Genomic DNA, 14,139 nt, shown 5'->3' with positions numbered 1-14,139 from the left:
GTAAAAAATACAGCTTTGAAAAGTTCGATACTCATCTTTTCCTGCTTTGTGAGTCAGCTCTCATGGTTGCTAAAGCGACAGTTGAACAAAAGCGACCGAAGGCTAGACCTGTTTAAATTCACAGCCAAAACTCTCCTTAAAAGTTGCCTTATTTTCAAGGATTTCAAAGGATCCAGTCCAGGTAAACCACATCCTTCGAAGACTCAGCCCATGAATTTGAACAGAGGCTGAGTTTTTTAGTTTTCAATTATTCTATTTTGTTGATCTTTGGTTTATTTTCCATTAAATCAAGCAGTCTTTAGCTACTCTCTGCTGCCCCCTTGTGCTTATTTCCTTTCCCTTTGCCTTCCTTCTAGTTAGTTCCACTCACACCTGATCTTTATTCAGCTCATTAGGGCTCAGCGCTCACTATGCTAATGCTCCTTTGCTAGAGGGGTAGTATGCATGATGACATGTTCATCTGCTTGTAACATTTAGAACCACTCCTCCAGCAAGGAGGACCAGGAACCAGTGAATGAAGGTTAGTAAAGAAATGGTGCTCGGAAAAAAACACCTCTCTCCATCAGAATGAAAATTCTTTCCGAATGTCATTATCTTCAGCCTTTCATGTTTACATGAAACCTTTTTTGATCTTATCAGGCCTTTAATCCCATTATTTGTGTGTAGGTGGATGTTGCTATAATCCGTTTTAAGCCTATTATATCCATGTAAACCTCAGAGATGGCAAAAGTACTCACTTTCCGTACTTGAGTAAAAGTACAGATACTTATGTTAAAAAATACTCTGGTAAAAGTGGAAGTACTGATTAAACTTCTTTACTCAAGTAAAAGTAACAAAGTACAGGCTTGTAAATTTACTTAAAGTATAAAAGTAAAAGTAGAAACCACTTTTTTCATGCCGTTGCCTACATTTTAAATGGATGTCTGCCAATAGGACTAGATCTCCGTTGTGTTCATTTTCAATCATCTCGTCGTCCATGCTACTATGCTAACGCCACCGCCACCAAGCTGCAATGATTTGCCGCCAATGAATACCGCAGAATCTGTCGATTCATCTTGTAGTGGTGCATCAAATGCAACGTAGATTCCCATCCAATTAGATTGAATTTGGTATTGATGACGTGAAAAATAATAACGGTAACTCCATTGAAATGATTCAAAACTAAAGTAACGAGCCAATTTTTTAAAATGTAAGGAGTAGAAAGTACAGATATTTGTGTAAAAATGTAAGGAGTAGAAGTAAAAAGTCACCATAAAAATAAGTAGTAAAGTAAAGTAAAAATATCAGAAAAATCTACTTGAGTTCAGTAATGAAGTATTTGTACTTCGTTACTTCCCATCTCTGGTAAACCTACAGTATAGCCTATAAAAGAAATGCTTTGTGGATCTAGTTTCAAGAACGAAACGGCAAAGTTCAAAGAAGTCAGAATCAACAGACTGTCGATTCTGACCTATGTGTCCTTAGGGTAACATTAGCATTATACCACAGAAACCCTTGGGGAAGATCTTGGGTGAATAGAATCCTATCCCAAAAGCCAAAAAAAAAACAGCAACAACAGCAAAAAAAACACTCAAACTCTTGCTCTTGTGTCTTATAAATAAAATACAGTTAGCTGATTATTTGAAGGTTAAGTCATATTCAGAATTCAAAATTCTGAAAGTGTTTTAAACATGAAATTATTACATACTGTTCAAGAAATGAAAATTGTTTTTTATTAAGAGTAAATTTCATTTAAATGTTCTTTACTGGAGGCATCCATGTTTGTCTAAGAACACTACTGACACCTACCAGTTTGTGACGGTGCGGTATGGGCTGTTGATCAATGGTTGTCCTGTTTGTCTCAACGCGCTATTATCCAAGTCATCTAGAAAACATTCTTCTTCCAAATGTTGGCTACATATTACGTGTTTTTTTTCTGGCCAGAGGTTCAATAGCAAATCCTCCCTCTTCAAGTTGGCAATCCAACAACCAACCCGCCCTTGGAGGATCAGGAAATCAGAAAGGTGAAATAACTCTTTTACCCGATGTATTACAACATCCAACTGCCATGCACGTGGGCATTGTCAGTTTAACTATAGCTCTCGTGAATTTAAATTATCCTAAATAATTGTTGTTGATTGCAGATGTGTCTAGTAGCTCCCATTGGTTTTGCTTGTAAAGCGGGGAGAATGGCGCTAGGCTTACCGCACCGTGATGTCACTGCCGGAAGATGTCAGGAGTGAGGTGTTGCTATATTTGGACAAAAATGGCCGCTCCCAGACACAGTGATTACGACGAAAACTGTTATTTTTATTTTTTTTTACTTATTAACGAAAAATGTATTAAATCACAGAGAACGTATCATTTCTAGGTAGCACTGGTGCCTTACAGCAAGAAGGCTCCGGTTTCGATTCCCAGTCCAGGGTCTTTCTGTATGGAGTTTGCGTGTTCTCCCTGAGCATGCATGGGTTCACTCCTCGCTACCCCACTTGATAAACATGACAGAAAATGAATTGGTGAATGGATAAATAATGATCCTTTTGCTTACCGGACCTTTCCTTTAATATATTAGGCTAAAGATTTCAAATCTGCAGTTTACTTTGCTCTCACAGAGACTAATGACCAATTCCAATATGCGGCCCCTGTATGAACTCCAGAGGTTGCGTCCTCTTGTAGTTTCTAACTATTTAAAAAATGTTATTTTCTTAAAAAGGCAGACAAATTGCTTGCCATGGTGCTGTGAACTAAGAATTTACTACGGTAACAACATTCCAGAATGTTTACCAAAAGAGATCATATTTGTTGTCAAAGCCTCTGGTGGATGGGACCTAATGAAACCACACCTCTACCTTTATTTGTTTTTTTTTCCCCTGTTTCCTTCCACAACACAGCATCCCATGTCACACATGTAGTCAGCTTCCTGAAAGTTGAAGAAGTCACAGGTGACGCCCGGACTTGAAAACCATACCGGAAGCTCAAAAGGAGCAGGTCTTAAGGTAAGGTAATAATTTGCCCTATTGATTTTAAGTTGTGGTGACTTTGATAAAAGCAAATACATTTTATGTTTATATAAAAAGGCTTTTATATAAGTTTGACTTTGGATCAACTGATGGTTAGAAGTATACGTAAATGCACTTTGTCTTTACAGGCTGAAACTGAAATAGGAAGAGTTGCAAAACCAGCATGACATTAAAAGTGAAGTTGGGGATTTTCCTGTTGTCCGTAGCTTCTCTTTCTTTGCTTTGGAGGTCAGATTTCACTCAGCGGCTTCAGCTTCGATACAATGACACTTGTCCCTGTGAGGTCTGCTTTTCTAGCCATCATACGATGCTGAATCATCATCTGCGACGTTCTGTTAAACCATTTCTGTCTGCTAACACCAGTGTATCAGAAGAAACGTTTCAGTGGTGGAAGGTAAGGTTATAAATGTCTCCATATGTCTTCAAAGGTTTTAAAAGAAGTGTGCCATTCTTGTCACTTTAGTAATCTGAAAATTACAAAATGTCTTTGCTTTTTGTTTCAGCGCTTACAAAAAGAAAAACACAACTTTACTTATTTTAAATCCACGTTGGACAAGCTGTTTAAGATCATTTCCCCCATTCCTGATCTTATAAAACCCAGCCCTGACAAATGCAGGACTTGTGCTGTGGTGGGAAACTCTGTCAATTTGAAAGGATCCCATTACGGACCTTTAATAGATTTCCAAGATATCGTCATAAGGTAAATTTCAAGATCTTAACAAAAAGAAGTTTCGAAATATTGACAGTTAAATATATTTGTCCTTTTGGACTGTTTAGAATTAACTATGCAAAAATAAAAGGCTATGAAGAAGATGTTGGGACCAGAACGACTCATCATGTCATGTATCCAGAGAGCGCCGTGGATTTAGACAACTCAACTCATCTTGTGCTGTTTCCATTCAAAGTATTGGATCTTGAGTGGGTCATGAAGGCCATTACAACGGGATTTTATGGAAGGTGAGTCAAATTATTGGCTTTATTCGAAACTTTATGGTCTTAAATGTTTCTATATATTCAAACCTAATTACTCATTACTGTAATTATTCCAACATATACCTGCATTTGTTAACGCGTCTTAGAATTATTTTAATGTTAAAATTACACACTTCCATATTTTTATATTATATTCAATATTTTTATATTATACTGTATATGATATATTTTTATAATATATTTTTTTGTTATTTTATAAAGTTACTCAAACTTTTATTCAATAAAGGTATAAACACTGACGTAAACATTATTTTTTGTGGCAATCTGGTTAAAATAAAAAGCTAAAAATAACCCAATTCATTTCTATCCGCTGCTACCGCTAGAGGAAAGCTAGTCTGCCACGCTTAAAACAAACAACTCGCCCATTAATTTTTTATTTGGCTCCGTAACTTTAAGATACCTGCCAGTACAGTTCTGATAAAGGTTAGCTTTGCTTTCATCCAATTGGGTAAAAGGTTACCCTCTAAGACACAGCCCTTCCTCATTTGCATAATGAGGCAGAAATGCAAACAGAAATGCAAAAAAGACGGGCAGAAATAAATGGCATAGAAGAAATAAATAGGTTAAAAAATAAAAAGGAAGAATAAAACAGACAAAAATATTATAACATGCACATAAATTAATACTTAAAAAGTAATTAATAGTGTTGAAGAGTATAATCATCATTGCAATATCATTGCAAAGGCGAATAAATAAAGAAGCTAATTAAGAGATGTATACATTTATATCTCACTGTATAATTTCAATTTTTACCTACGTTTATTTGTTGTATTTTTGGGGGCAAGTATTTATTTATTTATTGATCATTTATTTCTGTATTTTTAAATATGGTAGAGCTGGTCCTCCATATATAGACATCAAAAACAAACAAGAATATATAAATATATTTAAAGAATACAGGAGATTTTTTTTTTTCTTTTACAAATGAAAGGGTAAATGCTCTGATCATTCCACTAAATTATTTTACCAGTTTTTCGCAAAACAGTTTATACAGTCAATGCATACATAAAATAATTAGACTTGCTGCTGAAACATGTTTTATTTTATATTCTGGTACTTGCTGTTTTTAACCCATAAAGAACACTCTTAACTTTGAACTGCTGTCACTAACCAACCCCTACTGGTAGCACGATCTGTAGCACCAGCTCAACCACTATTTAGCTCTTCCTCGATTGTACTTTACAAAAAAGATGTAAATTACTCTTTTCTCTCCTTTATTATATGAAAAGTACTAAACTACCATGTGTAAAATGATAAATATTTTCTGAGAGAGTAAATGCGTTTACATCCTTTGTTTTATCACTTGTCTCTCCCCGGAAATAAGATCCTACCATATTTCCAACAGCAACACTTTCCGCTTTAGATTTATACATAAATGTTGTAGTTTTTTTCTTTTTTTTTTTTCTTCTTTGCCTTCTTTTGTATTTATGGTTAATAGTGCATAGTCTATGAAAGAAAAACAGTCTAATTGGAAACTGCCTTTTTTTAACACCGAATTTTGAACACTGAATTTTTTTAACACTGAATTTTAAACACTGACTTTTTTTAGACATTGAATTCCTTACACTCAATTTTTATCTGGTAAAAATTCAGCTGCAAAAAAATTCAGCTGCAAAAAGTTCAAATGCAAAAATTCAGCCGCAAAAGTGTTGACCTTTTGGTGAACTCAAGCCAAAACAATTTACACTCGATAGTCGAGCAGCTTCTAGCCAATGAAATTGGCTCATTTGGTCACATGACACAATGGCTGCCCCCAGCGCTGTTCCCCTTCTGAATGAGGCCTTTTTTTTTTTTTTGTTAAAACAGAATTACAAAACAACAGTTAGTTACTAATAGACAGCCATTAGAGTTTTTCCTCTTATCAGACTGGGTGAAACAACTGAGCTGATCACAGCTAGTACGGCACTCCTGTCTGTTTGCCGCCGCCATGTTGCCTCTGGCCAAAATAAAGAAGAAAAACTGTTTGCCACCGGCAGCTTCTTCCGGATCAAACCAAGAGCCTTGGCAGACAGGAGTGCCGTACTAGCTGTGACCGGCTCAGTTGTTTCACCAAGTCTGATAAGAGGAAAAACTCTAATAGCTGTCTGTTAGTAGCTGACGTTTTGTAATTCTATCTGTTTAACACACAAAAAAAGCCTCATTCAGCCGGGAACAGCGCTGAGCACAGCCGTTGTATCACGTGACCAAATGAGCTAATTTCATTGGCTAGAAGCTGCTCGACTCTATCAAGTGTAGATTGCTTTGGCTTGAGTTCACCAAAAGGACAACACTTTTGCAGCTGATTTATTTTTTATTCATTTTTTTTTTCTGGTGAATTTTTACCAGATAAAAATTGAGTGTAAGAAATTTAGTGTTTAAAATTCTGTGTTAAAAAAAAAAAGGCAGATTCCAATGAGACTGCTTTTCTTCAATAATAGTCTAAGTAAAGATGAAAAATAAAAATGCAGATAAACAAGGAGTAATCATGTTTTGCCAGACTGTCCAATGATGACTTTAGACAAAAGTCATTAGTATTAGGTATAAGATGTACTTTAGCATTCTTTGATGATTTTAAAATAAGAAATATGTAGGTTTAACTGCCGTAATTGGATAATTCATTTTGACATAGATGAATATAGCTGAATGCACTTGCAAATTAGCTTATTGCACAGATTGGCCTTGTGGTAGAGTCACTAACAGAACATCTAAAGCTATAATCAAAGTCCTGATGAACTGACTACAATGATTAAGTTTTAAGGTGCACACTCTTGCTTAAATGAATCCTAAAACAAAGATTTTCTCCCTCGCTACAGCAAATAATGCTGACAAGCAATGCCTGTCAGAAGTGTCTGAACACACTTTGCACAATGCTCATCAATGGTGTCAAAAGTGCTTCAATGCACATCTGACTTCCAGGTGCCTCAGCATCCAAAGTGACGCCTTTTTGATGCTCAAAAAATGGAGTGGATGCAGCATTAGTGCAACAAAATGTTTTGATATGAAGTACTGACTAAAATGCTTTTCCTGCTGTTTGGATACGCTTTTTAGCTAAATATTAAAAAAGATATATGTGTTTCCTCTTAGATAACATTTACTGTATGGAACACATTACTGTATGTTGGTCAAAAAAATCTGATTACTACATTACATGTGAAATAGATTATTTTCTATAGGCCAGCGATGAAATTTGTTCTTAACAATGCTTTTTTTATTTAACAGGTCATATGCACCAATAAAAACCAAGATCAAAGCTAACAAAGATTTGGTGAGTTTGAGGTGCAGAATATTTCTAGTTGAGCAGGAAAGGTAATTTTGAGTCTTATGAAATAACTTTTTTTTTTTTTTAACAGGTCATGGTGCTTAATCCAGCCTTTATGAGATATGTTCATGAGATCTGGCTGAAAAAGAAAGGAAACTATCCATCCACTGGCTTTATGGCTTTTATCTTTGCACTTCACATTTGTGATGAGGTATGTCTGTTTGGAAATTTCCAACACGTACAGTGTTGTTTGCTTGTTATATTTATTTAATTCCTTCTAAAATCAGGATGTCTGTATATTGAAATTATTTTATTTAGTGCCAAATCAACACATCCAAGAATCTCTTTCCTAAGGAGCATTTTGCTTCACCCGATATTACCTCACAAAAATAGCAGAGCTTAAAGTAGCTCCTAAACTAGTTGTCTCTATTTTCCTCTTCATTATGTTGCACTCTTCTACATTAGTCTTATAAAACTCAAACCTTGTGTTTGTCTTATCCGAATGATGTATTTCAAAAGCTTTGAATGCAAACTATGTTTCCTTGTCTGTGCATTGCACCTAATCGCCAACACAATTCCTTGTACCTGTAAAACACTACTGCTGATTGCAATTTACAATTTTTTATTGGCATTTAATATTTTGATATGAGGTTATGTTATCAGCAGTAGATGGCTCTCTTACAGTCTTCCGGTTTCGTATTTTGACATTCTGAAACGAGTCCAAATCTCAAAAGCATCACAGTAATGCCGCTTTATAAACATTTAAATCATAATTTGCAATAGAATTATTACCCAAACGTGGGTGCTTTGTAATTTGAAAAGAAAATGTACGACGGAGGTGGTGTCCCTTCCACTGTGTGATATATGTGAAACACGATGTGAAGGGAATGTGGGCCTGACATAAAATGTAAAAATACATTTTGTTAGTATAATTATCATTTATGTGTGAGTTTATAACACCTTAATATTAGCTGCCTGTTGCTTGTCAGAACTTATGTTTTCAATAATAGTTTATCTAATTAGGACAATTCCTATGTACGGATATACAGTTCTAATCTTCATTCTGTATGTGGTAAATATTTGAGAATGAAATGGGAGCGGTGTCCTTCAGCTAAGAACAAAATGTAGTGTTTTGATAAGGCTGCAGCCATTGATGTCTACCAAGGGTGTAACTTTGTGATGAAAGTTGGTGGGGAGACTCACCAACTTTCACAGTAACTCAACCCGAACGCATTCATAAAGAATAACAGCCGATTCCCATGCCAAAATTTATTTCATTTCCATCCAGAAAAATATGGATATGCTGCATTTTAAATATAGCATAGCATAGCATTGCAGATATATTGTATTGCATGTTGCATATCCCAGTAAATTGGTTTCCCCTTAAAATCTGCAGCTCTTCCTACTTCTCTCTGTTTAAAAACATTTATGAACCTATTTACTAATGTCAGAAACAAAATTTCAAGATATGTAGAAGCTCTGCAGTCTGATTCTCTGCTCAATAAAAAAGCATTTTAACCTGTAACTGGGAGTCATGGTCCTCTTAGAAGCCAGGTTTTTTTAACTAGTAAAGTAGAACAAACTATGTTTTCTCAAGCTTCTTGCATTATATTACTAACTTGTATAAATTTACAATCTATTGCCATTTTTAGCTGAAAAAACTCTGTATGTCTAATGAACAGATTTTTCGGTGGCATGATCTCTAATTGTTTTAACCAACCCATCTGCTAACTTTTACTTAGACATTGAAGTAGCTACCGGTTAATATTCACTGAGTGCTGCTGTGTCTCTCCTCCAACCACGTAGCGACTCTGTACGCAGTGAAATGCGACCGCAAATCTGATGTCTCAAAGTGACCGATTCGATGTTGTTACACCGAGATGCGGGACACAGGAGAGAGGGAAGAAAAAAAACACTCAAAACACTCTGAACACAGATAGCTCCACCCAACTCTTTTACCTTTGGCTAAAGTAAATAAGCGGAAAGGTGGAAAAAAGCAGAAATTATATGTATGGACTCCCCTCATGAGGCCAAAGCTGGTGTGGACATGTCCACACCAGACCCTCAGAAAGTTACACTATGTCTACTCATCTGCTAACATGTATGATGTAATGATGTGATGATGTGGTAGACTGGAGATGTATAAAATTCCTTTTTTAACTGTTAATCGGGGCCAATTCCTGAGAGGTGAGCCCAGAGGTGAGCAGCTGCCTTATGTAACTCTAAGCAACTTCCCTGATCTGAGTAAGATTACAATTTCTATCAGAATCTGATGTCATGTCTCCTGGTTATTTAATACATATAAGTGTTATGTAAGGGGTTTGTCCTGAGTGATCACTTTTCAGGATAAAGAACCGGAAAGAGAAAGCTCTAAGGTGCAAACAAAGAGCCTATTTTTAACTATTTCAAATGTTTGATTTAATTCTATCTTAACAGTTTTTTGCACTCTCATATATTCAAACTGGGAAGTCCTATTTTAAATTAAAACAAGCTTAAAGACAGTGACACTTCAATCAGCAGGGTTACATTGCGATATCGTGCAGGAAGGCTTTCAGACCCAGAAAAACTCAACTTCACCAATCACACCTATTAAATTTGCAAAGCTTTTGCAGTTCATTTGGAAGTCAAATTTCAGAAAGGATTAGTGATGCTGCATTCATCTAAAAAAACATCCTTTCGGTAAGATTCAGCAGCGTCCAAGTGCCCATGTATAGCAAAAAAAATATCAGTTGTGTGGTTGTTGGTTTTTCTTTTAACTTTAGATAAAGAACCTTAATTTAAAGAAAATGAATGTTTTGTTCCTTTAAATTTAGATTAAGAATTTTTAAACTTTAGAAAATATAAAAACAACAACACTCAAGAAAACATAAGTATACACTTTAAAAACAAAAAAAAATTTGTTTAGTTGAGGCCATGAGAGCAGAAGATTTGCATGGTTGTGTGCAGCTGAGTGTTGGTCGGTAATGGGAAATGGAAAAATACTGGAGAAATGGGAGGGTAAAAGAGAGCACACTTACATGACTGAACAGAATGCCTTCGGTATATTTCTAAAATGAATTTGTATCTGTTTCCAGGTTCATGTGTTTGGTTATGGAGCAGACCACGATGGAAACTGGAGCCATTACTTTGAGGGGCTGAGAAACAAAAAGTTAAAAACTGGACAGCATCCAGGACACCAGGAATATGCTATCATACAACAGTTGGCTAAAGAAAAGACCATCACGTTTTACAAAGGGAGCTGATACTTTCTCACAATTCAAAGAAGGTTTTGCTTATTTGTAAACCTTTTCTTTAAACCCGTTCGTTATATATTTTCGCAACCATAAACAAGAATTTAAACAAAATGGGTTCCTGATTGTTTCAAGTTCTTTATATTATCTTTTGAGGAGAAAGATAATTGATATACTGCTGTGTTGCATTTATTTATTTTTTGGGGGAATAATTGTTCACAAGAGGATATTCAGCACCCTGATGCTGGTTTATTGCAGTTAGGGCATACAGTGAGGGGAGAATAACTCCAGAGGTTCAAACCTAGAATAGAAAATATGCCAACAGGACAAGTATCAGTCCTCTTTTCCACAAATCTGGCCTTAGTTGTTGAGTTTACTGGTAGGCCTGGGAGCTGCAAATGATTTTATGACAGAGTTAAAGGGGTTCCAGTAAACAAAGTCAAAGCAGTTGGGCTTTCAAAATGACAACAGACAGAACCGCTATGGTGTTCTTTCCAAATGCAAAATACCAGTTATAACTTAGATTTGATTTAGAGATGCAGATGTTACAGTAACATTGACTTTAGGATCACCCTTAAGAGAATGCCTTGTAAATCACTGTTGTTGATGTATGTGGCTGCTATTTTGGATTCAAAGTCTGTCTTAAAGAAATAACAGACTTTCCATGTGGGATATTTGACTTGAGGGGGGGGTTTCAGCTGATTTTTTTCCTGCTTTTATTTTCTGACTGTAAGTCCAGGCTGTTGGTTCCTACAAGGGATGGAGGGGACACAGCAAACAAGTAGGCTGTGGTTTAATGGAGCTAATGTTTCTGGGTCAAACTCAGAATTTTATGTATGATGGAAAACCAACCACCTAAAAAGACCACGAGTAGACATGGTAGGAATACTTGTCTTAGATGGGAAAGGGGAAGCTAATCAAAGTTTGATGGAAAGATATTTGCTAAAGGACAACCCTTAAAGTAAAGTGGATAGAGACTAAAGACGAGAGATTTATCTCCATTCATGACCCTTTCCCCTCATTTCTGCTGGTTTACTGTATTATGCCATTTTTTGTAGAGGAACCTGAGATCTTTATTTTCAGCTTGTCATTTATAATGAGCAATTCATTAATAAAGTATGTCATCAACTCGGCATGCATCATACAATGAAAAAACAACTTTGGTAATATTAGCCTTTCTTTGTTTATTCTGATGGTTCCAGTACAGTAAGAATGTATTACATTTGACTGGTGTAAATTCAGACAACACAACACTATGTCGCTGCCTCAAAGTTTTCTTGAGTCATTGTACAAGAAATATATTTTAAAGCAAATAAACATGAGCTCGTGATCTGTTTACTTTATTAGGTAGAGCTAATGCCATTAGTAGAAGCTAACATAAAATCAAAATAAATCGAAAGGTAATAATTTCTTAAAGTGACAGTAAAGCAACTCCACTCATTTTAACACATCTGAGAAAATGTTCTGATCTTGATGTTAACAGTAAACAGTCTCAGAGTCTGAAGCCTTTTTTAGCATACCAAAAAAGTTAAACAATCCACAGGACTCTATCTACAAATTTGAAGACATTTCGCTTCCCATCCAGGAAGCGTTTTCAATTCAAAATTCCGAAATGGCACTGAGTTCAATAGCGTTGGTTCAAGGCTTTATAGAGTGGACCAAAGGAAAGCCTTGTTTTGGCTTAGAAACATGCAAATTGAACCTGACCAGCGGGTTCGCCCCTTTGTTAGCATGTAATACCCGAGCCTGTCTTTAACAACACCCCCTTAGAGAGGGATGGACCCACTACACAGGTTAAATTTGCTTTTTTCTAAGCCAAAACAAAGCTTTCCTTTGGTCCACTCTATAAAGCCTTGAACTCGAAGCTATTTGTGACATTTTGATTTAAAAAAAAAAAAGCTCTCTGGATGGGAAGCGAAATGTCTTCAAACTTGGAAACAAAGTCCAGTGGATTGTTTTTTTTACTTTTTTTGGAATGACTATGACTGAGAATCTTCAACAGCTTTTTGTAGCATAGATCTCCATCTGGGTAGCATCAACACCAGCTTGTTTGGGCACCTTTTTTTTTTTTTTCCTTAATTTGGCCTACTTCGTCAGTACCTCTTGTGGTTTCTAAATTTTCATTATTTACACAGTGTTTAAAAATCAAGAGGTTTAACAGCACTTATTGCTGTATTCTCTGAGCATAGCTAGCGATAATGGACCTAGTATACCTTATTTACGCAGAATGCATTCCAGCAAACATGGTGATGTCTGTGTGACAATATTTTATTGTGATTTATAAAAATAAAACCGCTTAATTTTTTGTATCTTTATTCGAATGGGCCAAAGCTGTATCTGAAAGGGTGACCAGACATCCCGGATTTCTGGGGACAGCCCTAGTTTTGGACTATCAAAACATCCTAGGAAACAATAATGTCCGCTGGCTGTCTATGCTTCCTGCTCTGCAAATAGTGTTGAACATGTATGCACCCCTATGTTTTTTTACTCTGGGAACAGCAGTGCCATGTTGTCCTGCAGAGGATGTTTGAAGATCCACTGACTGAAATGTAGTTGGCCTTTGCCCATGGAAAGTTGCCCATATTCAACGATACCAACAAAATGTTTGAGGGCTGAATCGGCTCCCTATTTCTTTTGCAGCAAATATATTTTTTAAAGATGTTTGCAAGGCAATTTGAGCTTTATTCTTAAGTTTCATAAAAACCTTTACCTATTATTCACTGCAGTATTGGGAATTACCCACAGCAACCATTCCAACTGGTTATGTGGCTGAGGCAGTTTCTCTGAAGTTTGCCAAGCTGCTATAATTAATACTGGCTTCGTTGCAGGTGTAGACAGGTAAATACAGAACATGAATCTTGGAAGGAACAGAGAAATGCAATGAATAGCCTATCCAAAAGTCACCAGATGTTGTTTTTGCTGCTTATGACTCTGAAAATTGCCAGATTTAAACAGTGGGATTAAAAACATTTTCCAGGGAGGACACGGCTGAACCCACCCAGAAGTGTATTTTTGGGGCCCTGAAGAGGGCCCTGGAGCCTCACGTATTTTTCCGTGCTACAGAGCTTGTTTGGAGAAGCTCACGCTGCAGCCACAGCAAAGGGGAAGTAGATGAGATGAGGGTCATTTGGAGGAAACGCCAGATCTACCAAAATGAAACATTGCAAATACAGTTGCTTTCAGCTCTTGGTGCAGGAGAGCTGCGTCCCAGGATGGTGCTATCTTTTGCATTGAAGAGGAGCTACTGCACATGAGCAACTTTTTATGGGCAAAGATTTTTTCACGTCAGGGCGGAAATATGTCACCAATCTGACGTTGAACAAAACAGCTTCACTCGTAGTTAAAGATTCAATATTTACCTTGCAAATTTACTATATAATAATATATTGTAAATATTTTATTCTTATAAGAAGAAATTTATTTGGTTTTTAAGTCTTAATCAAGGTCTTTGGATGAGTGGGCCGGCCTCTATTGTTCAACCATTACAATATAAGGTACAGTATGTATTAACAAAGTTCAAGTGATAAACCTTTGACATGATTTGAATGATAAATTAATGTATTAAGTGATGTGGTTTGCTAACTATGCTATGTAAAACAGTGGCTATACAGTAGCAGCCATTCAAAATGGTCCTTCCCAATCAAACGGCAGCCGAATGGCAGCCCATTTCCCTCCAACT

At 36.3% G+C, this 14,139-nt stretch overlaps 1 protein-coding gene across 3 annotated transcripts; it reads left to right on the top strand.

Annotated features, from left to right (window-relative positions):
• The first annotated feature begins 2,839 nt into the window (after window positions 1-2,839).
• Window positions 2,840-10,624, top strand: LOC119788176 (CMP-N-acetylneuraminate-beta-galactosamide-alpha-2,3-sialyltransferase 1-like). Of its 3 annotated transcripts, none has more exons than XM_038292350.1 (7): window positions 2,840-2,975; window positions 3,128-3,393; window positions 3,503-3,699; window positions 3,777-3,956; window positions 7,191-7,236; window positions 7,322-7,441; window positions 10,305-10,624. In XM_038292350.1, the coding sequence occupies exons 2-7, from the start codon at window positions 3,163-3,165 to the stop codon at window positions 10,470-10,472; spliced, it is 942 nt and encodes a 313-aa protein (XP_038148278.1). In that variant the 5' UTR covers window positions 2,840-2,975; window positions 3,128-3,162; the 3' UTR covers window positions 10,473-10,624. The 3 variants fall into 3 exon arrangements, with proteins under 3 accessions (XP_038148278.1, XP_038148298.1, XP_038148287.1); XM_038292359.1 differs by having other exon boundaries at window positions 2,866-2,980; XM_038292370.1 differs by lacking the exon at window positions 3,777-3,956.
• The last annotated feature ends 3,515 nt before the right edge of the window (window positions 10,625-14,139 follow it).

The sequence above is a fragment of the Cyprinodon tularosa genome, unplaced genomic scaffold, assembly GCF_016077235.1.
Source record: "Cyprinodon tularosa strain WSP-4 unplaced genomic scaffold, ASM1607723v1 ctg1087, whole genome shotgun sequence".
In the NCBI taxonomy this organism is placed as follows: domain Eukaryota; kingdom Metazoa; phylum Chordata; class Actinopteri; order Cyprinodontiformes; family Cyprinodontidae; genus Cyprinodon; species Cyprinodon tularosa.
The sequence above is the reverse complement of the archived record's forward strand: the minus strand, read 5'-3'. Positions and strand labels throughout refer to the sequence as shown.